A 25,878-nucleotide genomic window follows, 5' to 3' on the forward strand; every position below is an offset into this window, starting at 1 on the left:
TGCCGCGTTGTCGGGAGCCTGGGAGCCCCGCGTGGGTTCGCGGCGGATCAGGCGCGGAGCCGCTTTCAGAGCAGCCGAAATGTGGGGGGGCTGCACCCCTGAACGCCAGCAGCTTGTCCTGCTCTGGGGCTGGGGCTGGGGCAGGGGCAGTGGCTGTGGGTCCGGGGGGCCCTGTGTGCCAGCACAGGCGTTCCCCACCAACCGCTGCTGCCTCCCCGACGCTAATCTGCTGTGTCACTAACAAGTTGTATCATTTGAACCTTGCAGAGGAAGGCATCAATCATGAGTGCAAGCTGTGTAACCAGATGTTTGACTCTCCGGCAAAGCTCCTGTGTCACCTGATTGAGCACAGCTTTGAGGGGATGGGAGGCACATTCAAATGCCCTGTTTGTTTCACAGGTAAGACAGGGAGGCCAAGACAAGCCTCAGCGTGCATGGCTAGATCCAGAAATGACACTCAGGGGATTTGTAAAATACTGTATTCCTTTCCCTGGGAAAAAGAAATACTGTGCTTGGAAACATTCAAATATCCTCTGTCCGAAGCTGGGGCTTGCTCTGACGAGCAGCTCTGTGGTGTTTGACACCAAGCAGCACTGCCACATGCAGCGGGCTCTGCATGGCCCCCACAATTCCAAACATTTACATTATGCCTTGTGGCTCAAAGGTGCTATGTGTTTCCGAGTGTGGGAATTGCAAAGGATGGACTGTCTCTTGAAAGCCCTTATTCACCTGAGCAAGGACTCTCTAAAGACCAGGTGGTTCGTGGTCTGCTCACAGTGCTGAGTAAAGGAGAGTAAAGGTTTGATATGACCAAATTGTACAGCTCTATGATTTTGCCAGCTGCTGTCTCAGAGGTTTCTTCAAGCCCAGTTTTCTTATGGTGGCACATTTCTAACTCCTGTCTGAAAGCCTCCTAGGTATTCCTTCTGTGTAGATCATTTAAGCTGTCTCATCAGTGCAAATGATCATGGGTGATCTTGCTTTTCCAGGTTCTGCAGGGTGCATGAAAAGGCTGCCTTTTATACTGTCTTCAACACAGTAGTTAACATTTACATTTCCAATCTGTTTGAGAGATAAGGATCATGTAGATACCACTGTGGACCTGTTGTCAGAAAAGGGGAATGGTAGCACCTGCAATTCCTTGAACTTTGATGGGAATAAGGTGAACCTGTGTTCTTTAGGGTTAGGCCCACGATTTGAGGAACTGGTTATTGTGCAAGCTGGGAGGTAATTTATCCTTTCTGCAACATGCTGTAAAAAAATTCTGGGTGCATGTGTTAAATTCTGCAGAAGGAAGAAGCCATTTTCATGTACAGATTCATGTAAAGTGAGACAAAAATGAAATCAGAAATATTTTTTAACCAGCTAAAGGTGTGGTTCAATATGTTCCACTTCAAAATTTCCCTTGATGAAGTCAGCATAATTGTCAATCCAGAATCATAATGCAGATGCCGTGATATTTGTGATGTTAAACAATAACCTTTTTCTTATTGAATGGACAACCTATTTTAAAGATCTAAAAATTGTGGCGAGCCTGCCCTTTCAGATTCACATTTCTGCCAGAAATGCTGTTCTGGGCATTTCATACCAGCCATCAAGGCCTCTCCTGGCCCAGTTGTCCTGCATTAAAAATGCATCTGATGCACCTGCCATGGGCCCAGGGCTTCCCGCGGGAGCAGTGACGTCCTCTCTTTGGTCTGATGACTGAGTTCTTCCAGTTACCTGTGGGCAGTGTTAGCTTTATGTGAAATATCAAAAATCCGTACAGGATGTAGAGTCTTTTAGAAGTAAGCTGACTGTCAGCCTGAAGACTCTAAATTGACTACTTGTAAGGAAATTCTGCCGAACCAAGTGTATCAGCACTTCTCTAGCAGATATCCTTGGACCTGTTACAATTGCAAAGACTCTGAAGTGCAGTTCAAGACGAGGTGCCTTATATGAAGCAATCTTAACTAACTGTACTGTGTTGTTTCAGTTTTTGTACAGGCAAACAAACTGCAGCAGCACATCTTTGCAGTCCATGGGCAGGAAGACAAAATTTATGACTGTTCCCAGTGCCCACAGAAGTTCTTCTTTCAAACAGAGCTTCAGGTATGTTTACAACAGGAGTAAAAACAAAGCTAAAGCTGTTGATTTCTCTGTGCAACCATCACCCTTGTGCAGCATTTAGAAAAGGTGCCTAACCTTCGTATGGTCTCTTCTGCCCTTAAACAGTCTCTCAGTCTCCTCCTGCGTCCCTGGGTGCCTGGAGGAGAAAAGGGTCTCTGAGCATGGCTGGAATAAATAAATAAATAAGACAAGACAGATATCATGATTTATGAGTATTTCTCTTGACAGTAGTGTTGCTACATTCTTACATGTCTACGTCAAACACCTTGTAAATAATTTCTTTTCCTCTATTAATAATTTAGGGACTGATTAACATACAAAGACTCAGCAAATGGTAGCTGCCCCATCCCCTTCTGTGCTGCTAAATCATAAGTAAAGGAATTTTCCCTACTGAGGTATGAGAGCAAAGCATGGATGCAGCTCGACATGATGCTCAAGCAGAGGCTCCTCCAAGGCAGTAGCACATTGCCAGGCTGTGGCTCTGCACACCAGGCCTTACACACTACTTTCCCTGGCAGCGCTGGGGGCTGCAGCCACAGCAGTTGTAGCCTCCACAGAGCCAGTGCTTGGCCCACACCCATTCCCAGGGCACACATCCTTCTGGAGGGGCTGGACCCTGACCTGGACATGCTGCTGCTCGGGGCCCTGGCCCCAGAGGCCTCCTTGGAACCATGGCAGTGAGGGTGGGGGTTAAATCCCACCAATACCCTAAATAGTGCTAAACCCACAGACATTGAACCTCCATGGTGTGTGTGCATGGTACCTTTTGGGCAATGGAACACCAGAGCCTGCCCTGCCACAGAGCTTGTGGGGAGTTGCCTACCTTGGCTGGCCTGCTCACACCTATCTCACCTGTGCAGGAGGGCCACTAAAATCACCACTCCCATCCCCTGGGAAAGGCAGTCCTTTTATAGAAGGGTACCATATGCCCATTTGAATCTATTAGCTTTATAAACCATAATTTACTTAAACTTTGGAGGGTTTTTATTTATCTTACTGAATTCCCAAGCTGCTGCCTCTTGTGTTGTGCTGTCATGCTGTGGAAGGATGGCTGATCTTTTCACTTTGTTGATTTTATTTTTTTTTTCCTCCCAGGGGATCTCTTCTTTCTCTTGTTCTAGTGACCTGATTTGCATAAGTGTACAAAAGTTTTAACTATACCTTGTTAATATTTTAATAAAGTCAGCAGATTTTGGGTTTGTGTGTTCTCACTATGTACGTTTTATGAAGGCAGCAGTGGCTTGCAAAGACAGCTTTGATTATACCTCCCATATCTCCCTTAAAGTGGTGTTTGGTCAAAATGCCAGCACAATTAAAATGGGCACACTGGCTTCCTAGGCCACTGCATTAACCTTTAAAATCAGATGATCAAATAAAGAGAACCTGGTTAAATTATAGTCTAAGCGGCCTGTTTTTTGCAATTACCAATTTTAATTACATGGTGTTTCAATTCTGAAGTTTTGTGCATTGCACAATTGCTGCAAATGTCAGCTTTAATCATATAAATTAGGATTGTAATTTTTCAGGTTTTATGCAGGATTTTTCTGTACTCAAAATTTTTCTGCTTATAATAATTCATAATAATTACATGAGTCGTTTTGAATGATGTTGGGTGAATGAAAATTCAATACTTAACTGCACAGTTTTAGTCTTTATTTCAGTAGTGACTCAGAAATATGTGTTTACTTTATGCCAGGGAAATTACTAATGCAAATATTAGAGCCAAGGAGGACACAAAATGGGTGTATAAATCAGTTAGAAATGCTTAAGACTTTTGAACCAGTCTGCTTTGGCATGATTATCTCATTAGTTTCTGGTGTGTAAGCTGCCTGCTCTAAATCCTCACCTGTTGGTTATATTTTTGTTGAGTAATGAAGATTTAGCTTTATTTTAGTGAAGCAATTGTTCAACTGCTACTTAGGGTTAAATCTGCATAAACCTTTCTTTGTCTTTAGCTGTGCAATTATTCTTATGTGGGCAAGTCACCCTCCATCAAGGGGTTCTGCCTGATGAATTTGACTGTTCAGTTCCGAATTTGCTTTCCCACTGGCATGAAATAACTGGTATCAAAATTTGAACGTACGCGTTCTTTTCCTTCTTTGTATTTTTAAGTGAAACTACTGAAAACACTTGTAACAAAAATGAGCATTCAACTATTTCAAGAAGAAATTCAGAGTAGGGTGCTTGTCGAAAAGCAGGAAAAACAAGGAAGGTGGGGAAAATGACAGGCAGCAAAGGGAAAAGGTGACTTTCAGAGATGTCATGGGCTGGCATGAACTAGCCCTGCAGTTTTTTGAACAATTTTTAAAGAGGGTAAACATCATGTGTGCCATGTGATGAGAAACTGTAAATGCTGCTGTAAATGTACTTCTAGTGCCTGGTGCAGATACTGCTTTGGTAGCTTAATGCTCTGGAAGTGATCAAACCCTCTTATGCTGCTGAACTAGTAGTTGTATTTTAATATAGGTTTATGCTTTGAAGTTTATACCATCTGATGGAGCTGTAAAAGCAAGGCTTAGGAACGCTCAGAGGAACTGAGCTTGCTTTATAAACGGTGGGAAATTTGGTGAGAATCTGGAGCAATGAGTCAGTGACGTTACTTTGATGATATTGCCACAAGAAAAGAAAACAGAATGCTATTTAACTGCTTACATTATCTCACTGGAAATAAGGAAAGAAAACATGGTAAGATAAAGTATGAAATATAAAGGAAAGAGTATGTGTGATAACCCCACACACCCTTAGGGCAGAAGAGGAAAGGCTGGCAGCTCTGTGTTTTTCATATCCTCACTTTGTACAATTGAGAGCTATGAACATCATGAGATTCTCCTGGAAAAAGACTGAATTTGTACCTAATATATAAAACACCAAGGCTATGGTATTTCATTCCCCCTACTGAAACATGCTCACTGAAACAAGTGCAGAGGTGGAGGGTTGGGGTTTCCTTACATGTAGGGCAGAAGGAGCCCTTCCAAACAGATCCCCATCTCTAAGAACTGGGCTGGGAGCTGCTGGTCCAGCTCCTTGGAGGCAGCTGGAGCCATGGGCACTCAGATGTGGGAGATGAGCTTGCTCTCTGACAAGTGAAATTTTGATCTTTGCTATTTAAAATGTAGTAGGGAACCCTGCCAACCCTGAAGATGGGTCAGAAATGATGACACATAATGGGTGCTGAGAGTTATATTTGTGGTGTGATTCACAGCAAGGAGGGATCCCTCCTCAGTTGCTTGCATCAAGAATTGTATTAAGCAAATTGTGACTGAGGAGTGGTTTCCAGAGAAAACTTGAGGAGGATTTTTGTGCATACTCTTTTGCCACACTGCTTTTCCAAGGAGCCATCACATAACCGGTGAAGTATTTGTATTTAAAGGATTAATTCCTGCTGTTTGCTTGTGTACTGTTAATCATACTGTTTCCTCCTAAATGATTACAATTGATGAAAACTAAGGCAAGGGATATAATAAACAATGCGCAAATAATCCAGGTACCAAGGGAGCAGGGTACCTGCCAGGTCTTTCCTAGCACAGGTGTTCAGGTGTTTTATTGCCTGCTATGAATAAAGGGCTTTCTTTTCTGCTCAGATTTGGAGATATGTCAAACCACTAAATTAAGAGAGCTTCACTGGAGGAATGTGCTGTCATTTAAAATGCCCAGTTTTTTAAATGTACACATATCAAAAGGAGAGTGGCTACTATGGCCCATTGGCTAACACTGTGGCCTGTCTCCCGTCTCATTTTATTTTACGTGAAAAGCTAGCAATTTTCATATATCCATAAACAGGCATGAGCTGCTGCACAGAAATTGCACTCATTATATTAATAATGATTTACCATGAATGTCCTCCAGGGGCTTGATTTGGTCCACATCAAAGTCCTTGGGATTCTTTCTGCTGATTACAGCAGATCAAGCCCTAAGCAGGTTTTCTCTTTTTAAGTCTGCTTTTAATGTCAGCTTGATGTTAGATGTGCCTCCTGTAGAGGACTGTGACCTGCCCAGGCAAGGGGGCACCACAGTGAGCTGCCCCACAGTCAGATGTGACCCAGTGGGGGACGCAAAAAAGCTGCTCTGTACCTGGCCTCCCTGGGAGGGGGGGCAATGGGGAGCAACATCTCCAGCTGCTCATGCCACTGGTCCTTGGGGCCATCTGGGTACAGCAGTGTCCCCTGAAGCATGGAGGAGAATGAGAGCCTCTTGGCTTGGCTGGGAGCCACCTGCCCGCAGGCGAGTCTGCAGGGCTGAGTCCAAGGGCTCACTTCACCATCAATGGAGCACTGAAGAAAGACTTAAGCAATTTTAAGTCTGTACTCAGCCGTATCTCCAGCTCCTATTTGAAAAATGGGCTTTACCTACTTTCTGGGGGTATAAGAAAGCTTACTTAAGTAGAACCAGCCCTATGTGCTTGCAACAATGCAGTATCTCAGTGTTTCTGGGCTCCAGTGTCCGTTCAGGCAGTGAGAGAAAGGCAATTCCGTAGTATCTTGATGAAGTTGCAGAAAATGTTTTTCCCTGAGACTGTTGTGTGGATGGCAGGACAAACGGGACCTGAAATGTGCCTCTATTTCAAGGCAGGGCTTTCACTTGATGTAACTTTTACTGTATTTCAGGACTTACATGTGACTTAGATGGCAAACACCAAGACCTTCTTACTGGAAACATACCATGACCTCTTTCTAAATTTCATACAAAGCACACACAAAATCATGTGTAGAATTAATTTCCTGAAAGTAACATCCTTTTTTTTTTATTTAAAAAAGATTTTTTTATCTTTGCATTTTGCTTGTTGATAGGCTTTTAAGAGTCTGTTACTTATTTTTCCTTCTTTTGTACTTTTATCTTTTTTTTTTTTACTTTTTAGATTTTTAAAATGTTATTCCTCCTTTAAAGTTGTGAAAATGACCTAGTCAGTTATCCTAGCAGATTTGGCTAGCGTTTCTTAAAAAAATGTTGCTATGGTGCTTGGAGTATTGTTAAATTTTAATTATTAGTAGTTACAAAGCTAATAAATTACAAGACTACCAAAATCTATTCCAGCCATATTGCTGGGTTTCATTCAGACGCAGTCAGATAATTATGACTAACAATAATTAAAAATTAAAAGTGCTGTAGGCACATACCCATCGTGTTGAGTCTGCCTGCCTGAACGTTCTTTATGGACTGCAAAACCACAAGTTTTATCTGTGATCTGTTTTCACAGTAGGGAAGAGTTTTTACCTATTGGGTCTCTGGTTTTCAATGTGTGTGTTTAAATTCAGAGGAGGAGGAGGAATACATGGCTGTTTGCAAATTTAGGATTAGGAACAGGCTCTGATAGAGACCAAAGCTAGGAAACACCATTGTAGACTATGAGGGGCTGTTGCTGGGTCTACAGCAGCTGCAGTTGGGGTTCCATGCAGGGGATGCCAGAGGTTTTCTGGGCTTGACATTCACAGAGGTTACTGTAAGAGCAAGGGCTGTTCATGCTCATGTACCCATGTGTGATTTGTCAGCCAGCACCTTCTTCCCTTGCACCCAGGCAGGGGGTGTTTGCTGGGGCTGGGGCTGCCGTTGGAGCAGTAATGGAATCCAGACTGTGTGGCCTCTTTGCGTGGCCACCTCTGCTGCAACAAAGGATGGTGCAGAAATCGTCAATTGCCCTGTGTGTGGCGTAGTGCCAGGGTGAAGCATTTTTTTCATTTGGAAAGATGGTTCTGACAAATATATTGCTGCATCTTTATCCTGTCTGAGGTCTCTTCAGCGAGAGGCAGAAAGATCTCTCACCTGAGATGAGGACATGTCTGGCACTGGAGGAGCATGGCCCATAACAAAAAACCCTCCTTCATTTCTTAAATATTAAGGGTGTTCTGTGGCTGGCCCTGGCTAACAGAGTGCTCACAAGTTTACAGTAACATGTGCAGAAAACCCAGCAGCCGTGCAGAGTGGAGGAAAAAAAGAAGGGAGCCAGGTGAAAGGCATCATTTTAGTCATTAATGCACTTAAGCGCACCCAAGTGTCAACATGTGTGATCAAGTGTAAGGAGGCATGTCGTTCCAATGTGGCAGTGCTGGCACACAGACGGGGCTTCCTCCAGCAGAGATGGCACTTGGATCCGCTGCTCAGGCTGCCCAGCTAAACCCGTCGTTGCCTGTCATCTATGCCCTAGGGCAAGGGTCCAACCAACTTTTGCGCAGGCACCATGCCATCCCAACAGATGGGCAGGAGTGTAAGCCGCCAAGAGACAATGTATATGCATCAATTGTGTTTATTGAAAGCACAATTCCTGGCTGGAAATGTTCAAATGTCTATTTTTTTTGAGATAAGATGCCTTTAGTTAATGGGTATGGAAATGAAGCTTAGCTTTGAATTAATTACTTTATATAACCTTACAAAATATAATGCAGACGTGAAAGTGTAAGATGTTCTGATTGTAGGGAGCTCTGTTAAAGGTCTGTCATGAAACAGAGTCCCCCCTAAAATTCACTCAAAGTGCCAAGGTGCTACTTGCCTCCAAGTACCAGAGCCCAAATTTTGTAGGTGCTGCACATAACTGTACTCTGGCTCAACACACAGTGATATGCAAGGAGCCAGCCTTGCACACTGGCAGGTTTACCTTTGCACACAGATGTCTAAGCTCACCTCCCCTCTTAGTGGTGGAAAACACTTTTACTTTTTGGGGCAATGAGGGTGATACATTAATCCAGACCAGAGCTAGACCAGTTTACACATCTCACTGAAGATATTTATTTTCCATGTGACAAAAAGACTGAAAAATCATATAATATGCTTTTATATTTGACAGCATTGCTGCTCACCAAAAAGGGTAAATTATGGAAGCATCCAGAGAGGATGCACACATTAAAGGGTGTTCCCTTCCCCTACTTGTTAGCTTTATTCAATTAAGACTTGTTAGTGTTCTTGAAAGATGTTCTTTGAAGACCCTTCTGAATATACAATTTGGTATTCATAAGAATTCAGGCATACTATATGTAAATAAATAAAGCAGGAATGTTGTACTTCCAGATACATTAATGCATTGCCATCCTCTTGGAAGCAGAGCACATGGGCTGTGTTAAACATCCATCCTGACCAAAAGGAGGAAGCACAGGAGAAGAAATGAGAAATGGATTTTCTTTCAGAAAGACCAGATTGCACTCTCTGGTCTGGCAATAACAATTACTAATGACATTTAGAGAGAAATTAAGGATGAGAAATGCAAGTTGGCATTTCAGCAGTGCCAGTCAGTAACATTGCATCAGAGCTCACAGGAGAGATGAGAAAAAGTTTAGGGATGGAAAATTAATTTTGTTATGTCAACAATTAACAAATACCTTTTCTTCATTCTTACCACACTATCACAAATTACCACTGTGATAGTATTTAGAAGCTCCTCAAGTGAATGAAAATTTCAGCACTTTGAAGTCCTTATTTCTGGAGTCAAAAGCACAAGTTTATGTTTTGCTGTGTTTTTTTGAACAATGAAGGATAGAAAGAGGTTCAGACTGACCAGGGAGGGAGCGCATGAGCTCTTGGATGTGTGTAGCAAGAAAATTCTGTGAATTCGCTCTGCAGATCTCTGTGGTTCTAATAACCATAAATGAATTAAGTTTACCAGCATGTTTTCTGAGGTTGCTTTTTCCTCTTTTGCAAAGTTGGAAAAGCAAGATTCAATAATATCCCCAGTTCCATGCAGAACAATTTTGGGGGAGCCAGATGTAAAGCCCTGGAAACCTTAGACCTTTTATTCCAAAGTCCTTCACATGTTCACGAGGTGACATCCCCGTCCCCATAGGGGAGTGGTAGGAAGCCCTGTTTCCTGCTGCTCTGTGTAGAAGCTCAGAGCACAGGGGCCATAAGCTGTGGGGTTGTGAGCGTGGCCATGGCACAGCTGGCTGTGTAGGAACAGTGTCCTCAGGGACAGCACAACCGGCTACTGCTGCTCGGCCCTACCGGGCTGGGTAGCACATGACTTTGTAAGCAGGGCAGAGTCCTTAAAATAGAAACAGAACACTTGTGTAATATGTAGACAAATATTTTTCTTTTTCTTTCGTTTTCTCGCTGAAATGTCTTGTCAGAGATTTTCTTTGCTGGTGGGAAGATTTCTCTGATCCAGCCCCTTTGATTTTCTCTTGCTGTAGTATCTGCTGTGGAGCATAGTTTGGGGTCTGAGCACAGATTAGCTCCGTTGCCTCCTGTAAGTGTCGCTAGCATCCAGAGGAACTGACTGTTTTTGAAAGGAAGAGGGATGCTGCACTGGAAAGGGCAGAGCATAAGCGTTATTTAAAGAAAATAGTGGAGCTTGATCAGCCTCAGTTTTAAAGAGCTCATCGAGGGTGCTGTACAGCATCCTTTTGAAAGTTTAATCTCTTCGTTTGCTTGCAAAGACCAAAATGCTTGTCCAGACATAACAGTATATGCCTGAGTGTTTTCACAAGAAATGTCTAGATCATTAAATATAATAGGTCTCAGCTGCAGTTTTGATCACTGAAGCATGCACACAATTCATCACAGCAAATTAGGTACGTCTTTGTAACTTATCTTTCTGCAATTTGCTGGCACTTCTAGAGAGCTGAAACTTATATTGGATGTGCTGCAGAAGCCATTTCAGATAAAATATTCTGTGTTTATTGTTAGAGAACAAGGATTCCCTAATAACAAAAACATGGAGCAGTGTATGTTTCTGTTCCTGCATCTTGCAGAACCAGCAGTAGTACCAGCAGAGATCCCCAGCCACATTCATTATTTATATATTTCAGTTAATTTCTTGTCTGCAGTAAAAGAGATATAAGCTTCAACATCAGTCTGTGCCAAATTTTATCCTAAAGCCCATTCAGAAACCTGAGGCAGACATGGTTCTCAATCATTACACAGCCCATTTATCTGATTGGAGTTTTGTCCTCTCTGCCTTGCTGAAATGTTGTGTGTTCTTTAAAAGCTGAGTTTGACCTTTGGAAAGAAAAGGCATTTGCTATTTTAATTTTAGTGGTTTTTTTAGAGAAAACCTGAACCTACTTAAATGGAAATTGGCATTCAAAAGCAGCAGAGTTACTGAAAAGCATTTACTTTATTACTAGAAGAGAACAGACGCTAGTGTACTCGAAAATTACATTTCAGTGGATTCATCAGTTTCAGTCACTAGTTAGTCTGTGAACAGATGGATATATTTGTAACAGTTAACAGGAATTTATACCCTGGAATTTTGCATTTGCCTTAAGAGCACTGCTATCTTAGTTGCTGTCTCGAAGTGTTTGGAGATGCATTTTATTCTTCTGAAAAAAGTTATGTTTTTTTCTAATTGCAGAGATTTCTTACATCATAGAAAGCGCCTCAGCTTTCAGAAATGTGAATGATATATAGCTTCTATGGAAGGAAAATGTTGTAAAAGAATCCCCAGTACAGCTGCTGCAGAAAAAATAAACATCTCGGCCTAAACCTAGATAAACCCCTGTGGACTGAGAAAATAATTTTCAATAACCAGATAGTTTTAACTCTATGTATGAAGGTAGTAATCACAGTCATCACCTGTATTTGCATCTAGGGTCTGCCACAGTCTAATTGCTTGTCTCTTTCTACCCTTGCCCCCCCTAAATTTTAAGGCTACTGGTTAACTGAGCAATGCATTAAGCACTCCATCTCCAAAATGGAAAGAAATACTGCCCTAGCCTCTACCATGTGGCATCTTTAGGTTTCAGGGATTTCGTTTAAATCTGAAATTTATGTCCAGGAGAAATAAATTATTAGATTGTAAAAGCAGCTGGGGAGGGAGTAAATATAGTCTCTTTTGTCCTCTATATCATTTCCCCAGGAAGATAATAAATGTGTGGCAAGCGTCTTGTGTTTCCTCGGTCATACAAATGTTGTGTGTGTGCTGTATTTCAGATGTGAAGCCTAGACTCCAGACAGGAAATCCTGGAGTGATACTGTACTGCTGTTGCCTACTGCTGTGGTGCTGGTGGAGGCCCCATCACTTTTGCTGCTAGAAGGAATTTGAAAAATCATTTCATGAAGAAATTTAAAAGGCCTTGCATGTACCCCATATCTCCTGAGTAAGAGATTTAGGGTGTAATCCTAGGGTTTATCTCCTCAGCCAGTGAAAGGCAGCAGGAGCAGTGGTTCCAGCTCTGGCTGCTGTAGAGAGCTGAGGACAGGGGTCCTGCCCTGTGACCCCATCCCAAGGGCCAATTTTCCCAGGGGGATTTTAAAGACTGTAAGAGTGACTCCTGCTAATTCCTCCCTGCCTTACCTGTTCTCATTCTTCTGTGAGCTCAGATACATGGAGCAAGCGTGATGAGTGGCCAGGAAAAAAACGGGGTCTGAGAACAGCAAAAGGATGAGGAATTGTTAGAAAATCAGCGGTCTACTTGCTTTTCTGCACCTGGCTGTGTGTATAGGGCTGTCACTGCCTGCACCTCCATGCTCTTGTCAGGAAGGCTGTCAGTATTCTCAGTCCAGCTTACTCTCAGGGATGTGAAAACAAGCCTGGAACACTCCTTCTGTTGTTCCTTCCAGAGAAGTATATTCAATCACATACTATTGCTTGCCTAATTATACCCCACTTTAACATTGTATTTTGAGAGTAGTTTTATACCTCCCTTTGACCAGAGGAGAAAGGAAAAACAATTTAGAATACAGCTTCTGTTCAGGTTGTGCCTGTTCTGCTTATGTAAAATGAGAATGGGGATGGGAGTGTTTGGTGCAGGGCTGGGTGCACATGTGCAATGACCCGACCTGGGCTGTGGCCGCCAGTGGACAGATTGTTAATGTTCCCTTCATGTTTCATGCTAATGGAATAACTTACAAGATACTAAACTGTCTATCCTCAGTGAGGTGATGGAGCTTTGTTGGAAAAATGTAGATGATGGAGCGAGATGGTACAAGCTGATGGGATTGGTGTAGAGACCACTCGTGGCTCTGTGCAAGGTCAGCTTGGGTTCAGCGAGGCTCTGTCACCCCAACGCTGCATGAGCCAGACCAGATTTGGCAGCAGCAGTCCTGAGCTTATCACTCAGCTGTGCTTCAGGTGATACACTGCAGAGTGTCTTGTGTGTCTTCTGTGCCACATCCTGGGCAGGCAGTATGGACACCCAGAGGTCACCTCCGTGCAGAGCCTGTCCACAGAACAGTTTTGCACCGAGCAGGAACAGCCAAAGCAGCGCCCACACTGCGCCAGCCCTGGGGGAGAGCTCCTGCCTGACCACCCAGCCTCCTCATTTGTTTCTGCTGCGCAGTTAAACCTGAATAAGTTGCCAGGGGCATTGAGGTTTGGCTGTGTATGGCATATCTGTCATTGGTGCGTTACATTATTGTGTCTCCAAAAGGAGCAGTGAGGTTGTTCAGAACATATTTACTTCTGAAAAATGTGTCCTCCTTTGGGGCCAGCACATGCTCTTAGTCTTTGCATGAAATCAGGATTGTTTAAAACGTGGCATCTTGCTGTTTAAAAGGCAGACTTTCCTGAGACCAGTGACACTGTTGTAATGGAGTAGCAATGGCTGGAAAATCCCATTTAACCCAGTTGTTTTGCACACATACCACAGCAATGTTGCCTTGCTGTTTTGTCTTATGATGGCTTGGAGGAAATTTTCATGTTGGTGATATTTTGGCCCCTCTTTTACTTACAAGAAAAAATTTGGCACGACTCTTTCACACTCCTAGCTCCTCCAGGGTTAATTCCTGGAGGCAGTGGGCAGTGGGCTGAGCGCAATCCTGTCTGCAGATTTCTGCTCTGCTGGTGGCATCTACGCTAATAGGGCAGCATGTAAAGCACTTCTGTAACTATGGCCTTGCTATTTTATAGCAGAGCCACTTGCATTGGAGGATTTTTATTCCCCTTTTGAAATTAGAAACCAGCAATAACAACCATTATGTCCAAGGCAACAGGTCACCAACCAGCAGTTTTGTCAGCCCGAGCAGTGTGTGGGTGCCACATGACAGGAATATTTATCTGCCTCTAAGAAAAGTGTATCCATAACACAAGGTGATACAATTTGTCAGCTCAGTATTCCATTAGAGGGAATTTCACTTTAGTTGCTGCTTCTTAAAGGAATTACTGGTCAAAGGGCTGTGATCCTGCTGTGAGCAGGCACTGCTTGTATTAAGTCTGGCTGTCCACACTTCCTTCCTTACTTGGCCCAAGGAACTTCAGCTGCAGCTCCCATCATTCAGAGGAGGATGTTGCCTGTTATGAATGTGAGACCTGCCCCTCTTATAGTTTGCATTAAAATTCACAGTTAAGACTGAAACCGTTTGTTACCAGTTCTTAACACCAGGAATACCTAGCTGGTGCAGGAAAAAAGGCAACAAAAAGTAATCAGATGGTGTTCAGTGACCCTTGCCATACTAGAGAACATCAGAGTGAGTTTTAGGTTCAACTCTCAGTTTCCTGGATTTTGTTGAGTCATATTCCTGTGGAAACAGTCACTCAGTGAAGCTTTGCCCCATGCATTTTAATTTCTAAAGGTGCTATGTAAAGCATTTCCCTTTTGCTCTAAGTATATTTTGAAAAGACACTGTCCTGATCCTATAATAAAGACCCAACCAGGATTAATTTGGTGTTTAGAGGAGTCACAAAGTGTTCCATAATGATGACTCCAGCCCTCACAGAAATGAACAGTTAACTGGCTTCTGTGATATGATTTACCTTAGATCAAGGCGGGATTAAAGAGATAAGACTTGGATTGGTGTCTAAGAAATAAACAATTCATGCTTTTGAGAGGAAAACCTAAGTATTCCTGGAAAATGGCTTACCTCTTGAAAATGATTTTGACGTTGCTTCCCTGAGAAGGACCCGTAAGTAGATACAAACAGGTCAGCACTGGGGTGTGCACTGGGGTTTTTGGTATAGCACAGGCAAAGGAGTGTCCCTGTGGGCAGGAGATGCTTTCTCTGATTATTGTGGCTTAGGTTTGAAAACGGACTGGAAGTGGGTGTTTGCATTCTTGAGGACAGCTTTGGAGGGTCACTTCAAAGCCAGGCACGGGGCGTTTGTGCTGCTGCATAGCGGGTTTGTGACACGCCGTGGAGGTGCAGGGTTAGGTTAAAGCACCAAGTGTTGTCAGCAGAGTGCTGTACTGGGATCCTGCAAACCATCTTCTGCTCTTGGGATCAGAAATGGCTTTGGAATCCAGTCAGGGAGTAACAGTGGGGCTGAAAGAGGAGTGAAGGAATTCTAAAAGTATTATGGTTTCATGCACTTCTGACAACAGTAATTAAATTTGTCCCTCTTGCTTTATATTTAGGAATTGTAAGGTTCTTCCCTCGGCTTATTTTTGATCTTGTGCATGGCATACTGGAGAATACAAGTTACAAGGATGCTGATAAATTTGCATTTCTGAGTGAAATTCTCAGGAGCATGCAATCCCTCAGGACAGGTATTATTAGCTCCTCGGTTTCATTGGGTGCCTCAGTGAATCACGGTGTGTTTACAGCTAGTTTCTCTAACACAAGACTCTGGTTATCTCTTAATAATGTATTCCTCTGTGTTTTTTATTTCCAAAGTGCTGTGGTAAGAAGATTTTCCCAAAGGCTTCAGTTTGCTTTTGTGCTTCAGCATTTTACCCAGTGTTTTTGGAAGAAGTGTATAGACTTTTCGGTGAGGCATTTAATAGAATACAAGAGGCTATGCCATGCTTAGGCTGCATTTGGAGTTGACTTGTAATAGGCTCAACTTGGTTGATTCTGAGGTTTAGAGAAGAAAAGGGATAGCAGATCTAGAAGACTGATGACACAAAATCATTAGTCTCAAGTGGAAAGGGGAAAGCATGTTAGGTGAGTTGTCAAAGTCTGATTAGGACTAAACAACCTGAATTAGAAGAGGAATTAAATTCATAAATCATCTAATAATCCTTAGCTGGTGTGAGAAGAAGCTGGCGCTGGGAAAAATAACTCCAAGAAAGGTATTTGTATAGAAAGGTAATTTTTCAAGCCAGAATAACACAGAAACGCCTATCAAAATTCAAGACTGGATTCAAATGGGCAGAAGCAGTGTAATATGGAGCTGAGGCTGAGGCAGTGCGGCGCTGGGCGCTGCAGCCGGCAGTGCAGCCGGCCCAGTGCAGAACAAAGGCCGGCCGGGGCGGGGACGCCGGGGCTCTGCACACCCACACCCGGCAGCTGCGGTTTGGGGTCGGAACGTGCCGGCCACGGGAAAAGAGTTATTAAGAAAGAGCAGTCAGCATTTAGTCAGTCACGTGTGGAACGGCTTTTTCCCCCTGAAAATGCTATGAATTCTGTTCCCTTTGACGCCAGATGAAGTGCCAGCTCCTGGACGCCCGAGGAGCTGGGCAGGTTTCTGGGGCTGGCTGAAGGGGTCTCCCGGGTAAGTGGGCACTAAGGGAGGCTGCTCATCCTCCCCAGTGGGTACAGAAACCCCAGGGGTGCCAGGGGGAGCTCGGTCCTGGCACAGGTAAGTGTTTCCGTGTCCCAGTAGCAGCGAAAAGTGCATTTACCCCCGGAGTAATAACGTGCAAGCGTCAGAGTAACTCAGAAGCCGCTATTTCCATTGGAAACAGGCAACTTCACTTTTCAGCCAACACCAAACCTCCAGGCATATTTTCTTAGACACTCAGAATGATTTCTATTTTTTTTTTTCCTGGTTCAATAACTTGTAAAGGACAGCTTTCTACCTGCATTTGTAGAAGCGCCGTCTCAAAGTGTGCTGACACAGGGACTGACTGACGTATGGCAAGTTATCAGATGCTCAGAGATGAAGGAAGCAGTAACACAGGCAGCCGTTGCCTTTCACAAAGGATATGCCACCTCTCGTTTGCCTCTACCTCCATTTCAAGTGACTCTTCAAATAAAGAAGGGACATGTGAACCTGTCTTGCCTGACAATTTTTTTTTTTATTGCATACCATGATAACTTGGAGTTCACTTGTTACAAGTTTTTTCTGTAGTGGGTGAAATACCAAGGGAAAGTAAAGAGGTAATACTGGGCTGCCTGGAAAACTATGATCTAAACATACAAATGTCACTGGGTGAGAGTTACCTGAAACAACTGGAAGGGCAATTAACACCTGGTTTTATGGGAAACATTGGTTACCACTATCAGTTTTAATGAAGTGTATTAACTAAATTGTGTTCTGAGTATTCATTCAGCCCTGTTTATGGCACACTCTTGAGTACATTTACTGTTTGTCAGAAGTGCAAACTAGTGAACATATGAGGCTTTAAGACAGGCCATCTGTTAGTCTTAGACCCTTGGATAATTGTCAAACAGTTCTAAAAATAAGCACATAGAAACTGCAAGGGGGTGCAAAGGTGATTTTTCTTTAGAGTCTGATAGCAAAGGGAAAGTAGTAACCAGAAATTACAATTAAAAATAAATAGTTTTATCCTGCAAAGCAAGCTTGCTCTCCTTTCTTTTTTTCTTTCTCCTTCCTTTCCCACCCTCCTCTGTAAGTGTGCCTTTTTTTTTTTTTAATTTAGTTTTTTCCACTTGCTCTTCTGGGTCATGGCATCCCTTGAATGCCTCTCCAGTTTAGGATTAGAGCAGCACCAATTTAAGGCTCACAGCTTTCTGTAGAGAGCATAATCTCCAATGGCTAAAGCAAGGGTCGTCTTGTGTCCTCTGCCTAAAGTAATCCCTTTATAAAGTCAAGGCGTAAAGATTTTTTTTTTATGGATTGCTGCTAGAGGCAAGTGGTACCTGTGCACATATATGTGTGTGCTTATGGATATGTAATGAGTAATAACAGCTGAGAGATTTATTTTTGGACCAGTTTGAATTCAAAAGATGCAAAACATTAAAAAAGATTGCTGCAGATGGTATTTCATAAATATTTAGACACTCTGACTTCTGTGTGTAGCAATTTGGAGGTTTTGTTTTGTCTTTTTTTATATATATGTTCAAATGTGAGACAAACTTTTGCTTCAAGTCAATGCCTGAATCTGAGGTTTAGTTTTTGTCTGGCAAGCTGTGCATGTTGGCAGTCAGTGGAGCCATCACTTCTCTGTTCCCCAGCCTTGCTTTGTAAAGGGAAAAGGAGAGAGAATGAGGAGGGGACACAGCCCCAATGATGCCCAGCCATGACCCCAATCTCTGGGCTTGGAGTCAGACAGTGCCTGAAGGGGTGATGGAAACCTGGACAGAAAGGAGGGGAGAGGTAGGGAGAGAAACTATCTGGGCTCTTACCTGGTCTGGAGGACCTCCCACATTCTGGGAAAAAATATTGGGTTTGATAGGTCACCCAATGGCTAATTACCAGTTAATTTTCATGTTGGCTGATTGTCACATTAATCTATTATCTACATAATTCGTATTGACATTATTTGAGGAATGGTTTCTGTTCATTTCAATGACATTTGGAAGGGGGGAGAGAGGCTTTGTAGCCTTTCATCACAGTCCCAGACTCTGTGTAACACTGCAGAAGGCTTATGAATTTCACCTGAGGGTGGTGGGCATCACCAGCCTTGTTAGGCCATTTCTTAACCTTTGTATAACATATGGTGTTGTAGGGGTATATGCTCATGCACATAGACAGCGTAGCTGTAAAAAAAAAATGTCTAAATCCATAACAGATGCACAATGGCACTAAAGACTGGATGTGTTTTGGCCCCAAACCATTATCACACCCCTCACGGTTGCATTTTATTTTTTTCACCTGCTCCTGTGTAGTACACCTGTGACTTGCTGGCAGTGAGTGTCGGTGCAGTGTGGGAGACTCCCAGCTTGACTGCCTGGCTTGGAGCTTCGCTCCATCATGTGCTGTTTTTTGTGTGTGTGTGTTTTTTCTCCTGATTTTTATATAGCTTGTAAGAGTTCTTTGAACTGCTATAAGTGATCATCTTTCAAGCCTGATGCTTTCCTTCTTGACACAGAGGTCTGAAAATGGAGATTGTCATGCCAGTGTTTTCATAATCATGCATGTAAAAAACCAGAGAAATATTCATTGTGGATGTCCTGCATAAATGGCTTGATCTGCATCCAGAGGGCAGGCAGGGGGTGTCTCCAGGGAAGATCTGGAGAGCAATCAGTATCTACATGGACAATAATCAACCATTCTTTGAAATCTTTTTATTTCCTGCAAAACCCGTCGCCCAGCTCCTCGATCACAGACACTTCCATAAATGGTTCATTTGGGGATTGTGCAGCCAGCAGAAAATTCCACTTAAACACTGCAACAGCACCAAGTCTTGGGGTAGTTGCATTTTTCTCATTGACGTAGCTAATGGAATTGCTATCCATTTAGCATGATTATTAAGAAACGAAGAGATTTTCCAACCTTGTCCTATAAATAAGCTGTGACTTACTTGATCTTGACAGGTGACTTAGTGCTGCTGTAGAGTTTTCCAGCTGCAATAATGTCTCAGAATGATGTATTCAGTGGGGTATCAGCTGTGAGCCGTGCGTAAACCAGGGGGTCTAACAGGAGCTGGGAGGAACCATTTTTCCTGTTCAGCTTCCAAATGATGTCGTGCCTCCTGCTGGTCCCAGACGGGCACGTGTATGGATGGCTTTGGAGCCGGTAGGCATGTGCACACACACAAGAGTGTTCCTGGAGGGCCTGCATTTTTGTGGCTGCTCTATTTTCCTTTGGAAACCACCATTAAGTCTTTTTTTTTTTTTTTTAAACTATAATTTCTGGAGTTTAAAAATCACACTTGAGCTGTTTTCAGCCAGCCCACCCTCCTGGAAGGGTGGGTGAAGTTTCCTAAGGCTGCTTAGGTAGAAGCACTCCTGTAGTATCCCATGTTTCAAAATACTCACTCCCTTCTGGTCTTAATTGTTTCCTTCTGCTGCCTGGAACAGCCCAGTGGCCTTATTGGGGTCAGAACTGTTCCTGCTAAGGCACAGGGCATTCTTAATGCCAGGATTTACTTGATTTTCAATTGCTGCAAAAGTCTGGTCAACCAGGGGAATTTTCTGTGTCTGGGCACACAAAGAAGTGCCTAATAAAGGTATTTGAAAAACTATGGGTCAAATATACAAAATGCACGTGTGAGAGGAGACGCATAAGCCCTGAATGCCTCAGATGCTTTCTGACATCTGCAGAGCACAATTCCAATGAGCTGCAGATGCACGGGGCACAGGGAGCAGAAGCAAGAAGATAAGACATGACAATTGCTAGTAATAGGAGACAGGTTGCCAGACTGTTTTTTGGAAGGCATGTTTTTTGTGGTCTGAAATACATTTTAGTAGGTGAGAAACCTATATGAGTGGCAGAGAACACAGGCTATCGTGGGACTTTCGAACACACACAGTGGTGGTTATGCAGCCTTCACCCAATGTTCACCGGCACCTGAGTGTGCAGGACTTGGCATTTGTGCACATGGCTTGAGCAGGATGTGGTCAGAAAGGCACGGGAAGGATGCAGTGCACACAGGCTCTCATTTCCATAGGCATTACAGACCTGTTTGTGAGGCCCTGTGTAAAACGTGGCTCTGTCTATTAACTGCATGGTCCGGGCACTAGCCAGCATATTGATTGTCAGTAATGCATGCACGGGGAATAAATGGTACATTCCCAAGATACTAAGACAAAATCAAGATTTGCATATGAAAAATGTAATTTTTTTTAACTCCTAGCCCTATGGCACAGCTGTTTCTCAGCTCCTGCCTGATCCAGCTCTGAATGGCTGCAGTATATGAGTACAATCTGCTTGTTTCTTTGACAAACTCTGTTCACAAATCCAGTGTATTCCTCGTATTGGGAGTGTTCAGAACATGTTATTAGCTGATGTTTGAGGAGGGAGGGCTCACAATAAAAGCTTCATTATCAGATTTAGAGCCACATACCATTCCTTTATTGACCCGCCTGGTGTAATCAATGCAGCAGCCACACAAGTTTGAAATCATGCTCCCAGACTGTAGGCCGTGCATCATGCATCCAGTGCTGATTGTGCATTATCTTTTAAATGACACTGCCTAACTAAGTATGGATTTGTCTACCACGAATAGCCCTTCTTTCAATTTGAAGATGGTAAACCTTTTGGGTTTTTTATTGATATTCAGGATGACCTAAAAATAGAACTGTAATGAAGTGCACAAGGAAAGGCCATTGTTAAAATGCTGAGGAGTGTGTGAGCACAGAGGAGTCTGTGTATTCTTTTACATTTTCATGCTTCCCCAGCTAGGTTCAGTGGGCAAGCTTCTTGTCAGTGCTGCCATTGTGTGTGCAGGGCTCCATCCATCCTCCTCCATAAAGTCATTGTTAGACTTGAGAATAACATCCAGCCCTGCAAAGGTCATTCCTTCTTAAGGCCAGGAAAATTTCCATGTATATCAAAGGAAAAAGCCATTGGATTTTGTGTTTGGTGATGTTAAATTGTCTAAAAGCAAAGCAGTTCCAGCTGTCATTTCACGAATTTCTGATGTGTGGTTCTGCATATTCAGTGTCACAGGCAGGGGTGTGCTCAGAGGGCCAGTGCTTTCTGAAGCAGTGACTTTATGATTTCCCCAGCTGGTATTTCGCTCACAAGGGCTCCATCCGTGGTGCGGCCGCTGCCGCCCCGCTGCCCCTCGGGCCGCTGTCGCCGCCCGGCCCGGCCCGGCCCGGCCCCGCTTCCCGCGCAGCCCAGCGCCCGCCCGGGCACCGCCGAGAACTTTGGCCGTGATTTGGGAACGCAGCAGCGCTTCTGACACCTGGTGGTCGCGGTTTGGGAGTGCACGGGCCAGAAACGCTCCTGCTGCAAACGGGGTCACCGCCGCCGGCCCCGCATCGCCCGCCGCCCATCCGCTCTTTCCACGGGCGATTTCCATCAGGGACATGTCATCTCTGGATAAAGCGGGGGACTGCTCTTTTATCCTGATCACAATGTAGCTGTGGATAGTGTAGAAGGACCAGATGATTTATGAAAAGTTAAAATATCTTACTTTATTTTAAAGCTTCATCACTGTAAATAAATAATTAGATTCAAAATTCATTTTGTGTTTAAAAACTTATTCTTCAAGCTGGCAGAATTGCCCGTCTCTGTTATTAGGCAGATGGAGACTAGGGAAATTGCCTAGGCTTGAAATAGCACAAATGAATTTTTATATTTGGGGATGCTGGGGACTCAGCTCAAGAAAACCTCACCATGAAGCACTTCTCTAGTTGCTCAAATAATTGGATAATCATACAAATAAAGCTAAGCTTATGTGTAGGACTGGGGTTTTAGTCAGAACACAAAATGTAGGTGAATTGGTACTACTCTAAAAATATGCTTCCAAGGTTGGCTCCACGATTTATTGGCTCCCACACAAAATGGCAGGACAGGTCAGCATCCTCTGATGTGAGATACTGTGATGACATTGAGGCTATTACAAATCTACCAAAAGGAAAAAAGGGAACAAAAGAGACTAAACTGCTGAAAGAAATGTGTAGAGAAAAGTATATTCTTTAAAGAGCTTTAACTTCTGGGTTACATGTCCAGCCTTTTTTCTGCTGGGAATATTACCCTGGTGCCTGAGCTGGCAGTTCAGCTGTTATTGCCGAAGTATTTCTTGGACTGAGAAGTGTGTGTCACAATCTGGTGTCTCTTGCTGCCAGTACTTGCACCCGGTACTAGTGAGAATAAAAGAGTAAAATATGGCAAGGGTTCCCTCACGATTCAGATTTTTTTTTTTAATTGTTACAGTGAAGGGAATCCCTAAAGGCAGTTTTTTTGCCCGTTAAGTTACCATTTTCTTTATATGTCTTGAAAGGAGAAAAAAAAAAGGAAACCTTCATGACTGTACTTGGCTTGTAGCATTTTTTTTCTAAGTTCATGCCAGCATTAACAGATCTGTCAGAACAAAGCAAATATGTCATATTGGCAGCTGTTACTTATGAGTACTTTTTCTTTATTGCATTTTGTTTTGTAATAATTGAGAAGCTTTTATGTTGAGCTCTGCATAAATGGTACTGAGTGGGAGGGTATGGGCATGCTTTCTATTATTCTGCCCCTCATGCATGTCTCCTTTTTTCGTCTTTCCAGAACCACACATTGAGCCAGCACGCACAGTGAGCCACTGGCACTACAGGACACCTCTCTGCAGAAGACTTGACGGTGGCACAGTGGGGAGGACCATTTGAACATTACATCCAATCAAAGTGTCATTTGCAACCCAGATGTAAAACTCTAATGATTTGGCCATGAGGCGCTGCTATTATAAGCAGCTGGAAATGAATATTAATGGAAGAGATTAAAAGTATTCCATGCTCAGTATTTTTTATTGTCCTGCTTCAGCTAGTGTACTTTAGAGCTTCTGCTTCTGACTGAATTTATAGTGTTAGATAAATCCGCTTTGATGCTGTTGCCCTTTGTTGCTTCTTGTATTATATTGATAGTTAAAGACTAGGTGTGATTTTTTTCTTTTTTGTTAACTGCTTTTTAATTGCAATTTTAGGTAACTGTGCATTGTGATGTGATTGCTTGGCTATTGTCTGAATATTTCTTTTTAATTTTTTAATTAAAGACTAATGCTTTGATTGGATTTGCCAGTTCACCGGACAGTGATTAAAACTATGTAATGAATATAATCGGTTTCAGTGCAACTGGATGGTCTGCTTTATAAATGTGACTTAATCTGATTGCAATAACTAGTACAGTTCAATAAAGGGAATACATGAGCTTAGCGTCAGAGCTTGTCTGTCTGTCAGTGCCCACTGCATTGCTGCTGCTGTGGCTGAATCTCAGTGATCGCTCACCTGATAGCACAGAGCACTCTGCAGCCCAGGAGGAGGGAAGATTGGGAGAAAGCAAAAGCCATGGTTCTGTGTCTGGCATTGTGTTTGCTTCTGGATGTACCTCCCTTGCTCCACGGTAGGTTGAGGTGAGGTAAGAACATGTACTATGAAAAGGTATTGCTATCTTATAGTACCCATTAATTTTTAATTTTTAATTTTTTCAGCAAGAATGGAGGGACCTGACCTATAGCTGCCTTGACCATATCTCTGTGCATCCTTGTTGCAATACAAAAAAAAAAAAAACCAAACAGGTTTCTGCATTATATACAAATGCACAGATATTAGATCAGGCCTTGCAGACCATGGTAGGAGACTGCATATTTTAACCACGTGGACCGCTAGACCCCCAGGTGTTGTAGCTCTGTGTAAGTGCCATACTTCGGACACTGGAAACTGCCATCAGGCAGCCTAACAGAGCCAATTACCAGGCTTTCTTTTACTCTTTTCAAACTTATCTTATGGTAATGAGGTAAGTCATGTCTCCAGTCAGAGAAACAGTCATTTTAAGGACCATGGACACCTCTGGAAAGTTAGAAAGATGTAGTTCTCATGGTGTCTCCTGCTTGAATGAATCATAATCATCATGAGAGATATTCAGCAGTTGTGACAGCTGAAATGATGTGGTTACCCATTTCCACAAAGTACAAGGCTTTGTAAGACTGTGGTATGGGAACATGCACAGTCAGAACCTTTGAAAATCGCTGCGCTGAACTAGCGCACAACTGGTTGTCATTGGACCATGCCTGGGCTTGGAGCATGTAAGTGATATTTTGTAGGAAATGTGTTTTCAAGGACATGTAGTCAATGCCAAAATTAGTTTATGTAGTGAATTTTTTACAAGTGCAAGGGTGGCACAGCTTGTTGACACTGCAGCCCATCAATTTAGATCCCTGCTGATATTGATAGTCCTGTTATGCACACATGGTTCCTTCAGGGCAGTTAGGGAAGGCTACAATCGAAGCACAACTTCGGGCACAATTAAAGTAGGGTCATCTTTACAGCAGGAAACACCAGAGCAGTCCTAACTTAAGAAAAGTTACAACTTCCTAAAAAAAAAAAAGAAGTAATGTCCCATTTGAGACAAATGATAGATGTTTTTTATTCTGCCGAAATAGCATTGCGTGGACAGTCAGAAAGAGTTTAGGCTCAAAATGTGGCTTGTGATAAATTTACAAACCCTAATATAACAAACTAGGAATGACTTTTCTTAATTCCAAAGAGGACAGTTCTGTTTGCATTTAGATTATTCTTAGCTCACTGTTTCTACATCAAAATCATTGTACTAAAATGATCCATTTCCAGAAAAAAAGTATTAACTTTCAACCTGATTATTTCTCCGTAAACCATAACACAGATGTTTAGGAGCTGAAAAATTAGTTATGAAATCACCAATTCATTATTCCTGTTCATTATATAAGCGTGTTCCTAACTCAATTGTACTACTTTAACATGGGAAATGGAAAAGTGTCTTGCAGTACAGGCTTGCTGACATGCCCTTGCAAGAAAAGCTGGGAATGTACAGCAGCTGCTGTGGAAAGAGCTCATGTGCCATCGTCTCCATACTAAAAGAAAGGCAGCAGGTTCTCACAATGGAGGTATTGAAAGAGGCTCTTTGCCTGACGCTGGTTTGAAATTATGCTGGATCACTTCTGGGCAAGCCTTCAGAAATGAAAAAGATGTAGGTTTCTATCTTCAGGAAAAGGTTCTGCATTGTGAATCCCAAGAGTTGAACTGATGTTTCCATGCAACTCGGAGAGCTGCCTTAGTAGTGCTGTACTGAACCACGTGCCTTTGTCTGAGCATCTCCCTGCTGACTAGTTAAAAGTAGGTGCAGTCACTGTGCTGAGATGGGGAACTCCCCACATGGGGATCCTGTTTGGAGCTGCATATATTCCCCACGTTACTGGAAATGTGGGCATGGGCCAGAGTGCTGGGGTCCTGCCCAGCCCAGCAGTACCAAGCAGTGTCTAAGCTCATGTTTCATCTGCCCCGAACCCTGACCATGCCATGGGCAGGGATAGAGGAAAGGAATAGTTTGGTTTTCCACTCAGCCTTTAAAAGGTAAGAGACTCCAATGCATGAGTAAGGGCTGTGGTCCCGCTCCATTTTCTTCACCCCTTTTGGCATGTGAACTTCACTCATGAGCAG

At 43.1% G+C, this 25,878-nt stretch overlaps 1 protein-coding gene across 4 annotated transcripts in view; it reads left to right on the top strand.

Annotated features, from left to right (window-relative positions):
• The window catches only part of ZNF423 (zinc finger protein 423), a 230,245-nt gene extending 206,627 nt beyond the window's left edge, over positions 1-23,618 (top strand). For all 4 annotated transcript variants that reach the window (XM_048316784.1, XM_048316785.1, XM_048316787.1 and 1 more), the window contains 3 exons: positions 268-399; positions 1,976-2,091; positions 22,979-23,618. In XM_048316784.1, the coding sequence (XP_048172741.1) occupies positions 268-399; positions 1,976-2,091; positions 22,979-23,008 (278 nt within the window). In that variant the 3' untranslated portion in view covers positions 23,009-23,618. The remainder of the gene's footprint in view (positions 1-267; positions 400-1,975; positions 2,092-22,978) is intronic.
• The last annotated feature ends 2,260 nt before the right edge of the window (positions 23,619-25,878 follow it).

Source organism: Corvus hawaiiensis, chromosome 12, assembly GCF_020740725.1.
Source record: "Corvus hawaiiensis isolate bCorHaw1 chromosome 12, bCorHaw1.pri.cur, whole genome shotgun sequence".
NCBI classification, from domain to species: domain Eukaryota; kingdom Metazoa; phylum Chordata; class Aves; order Passeriformes; family Corvidae; genus Corvus; species Corvus hawaiiensis.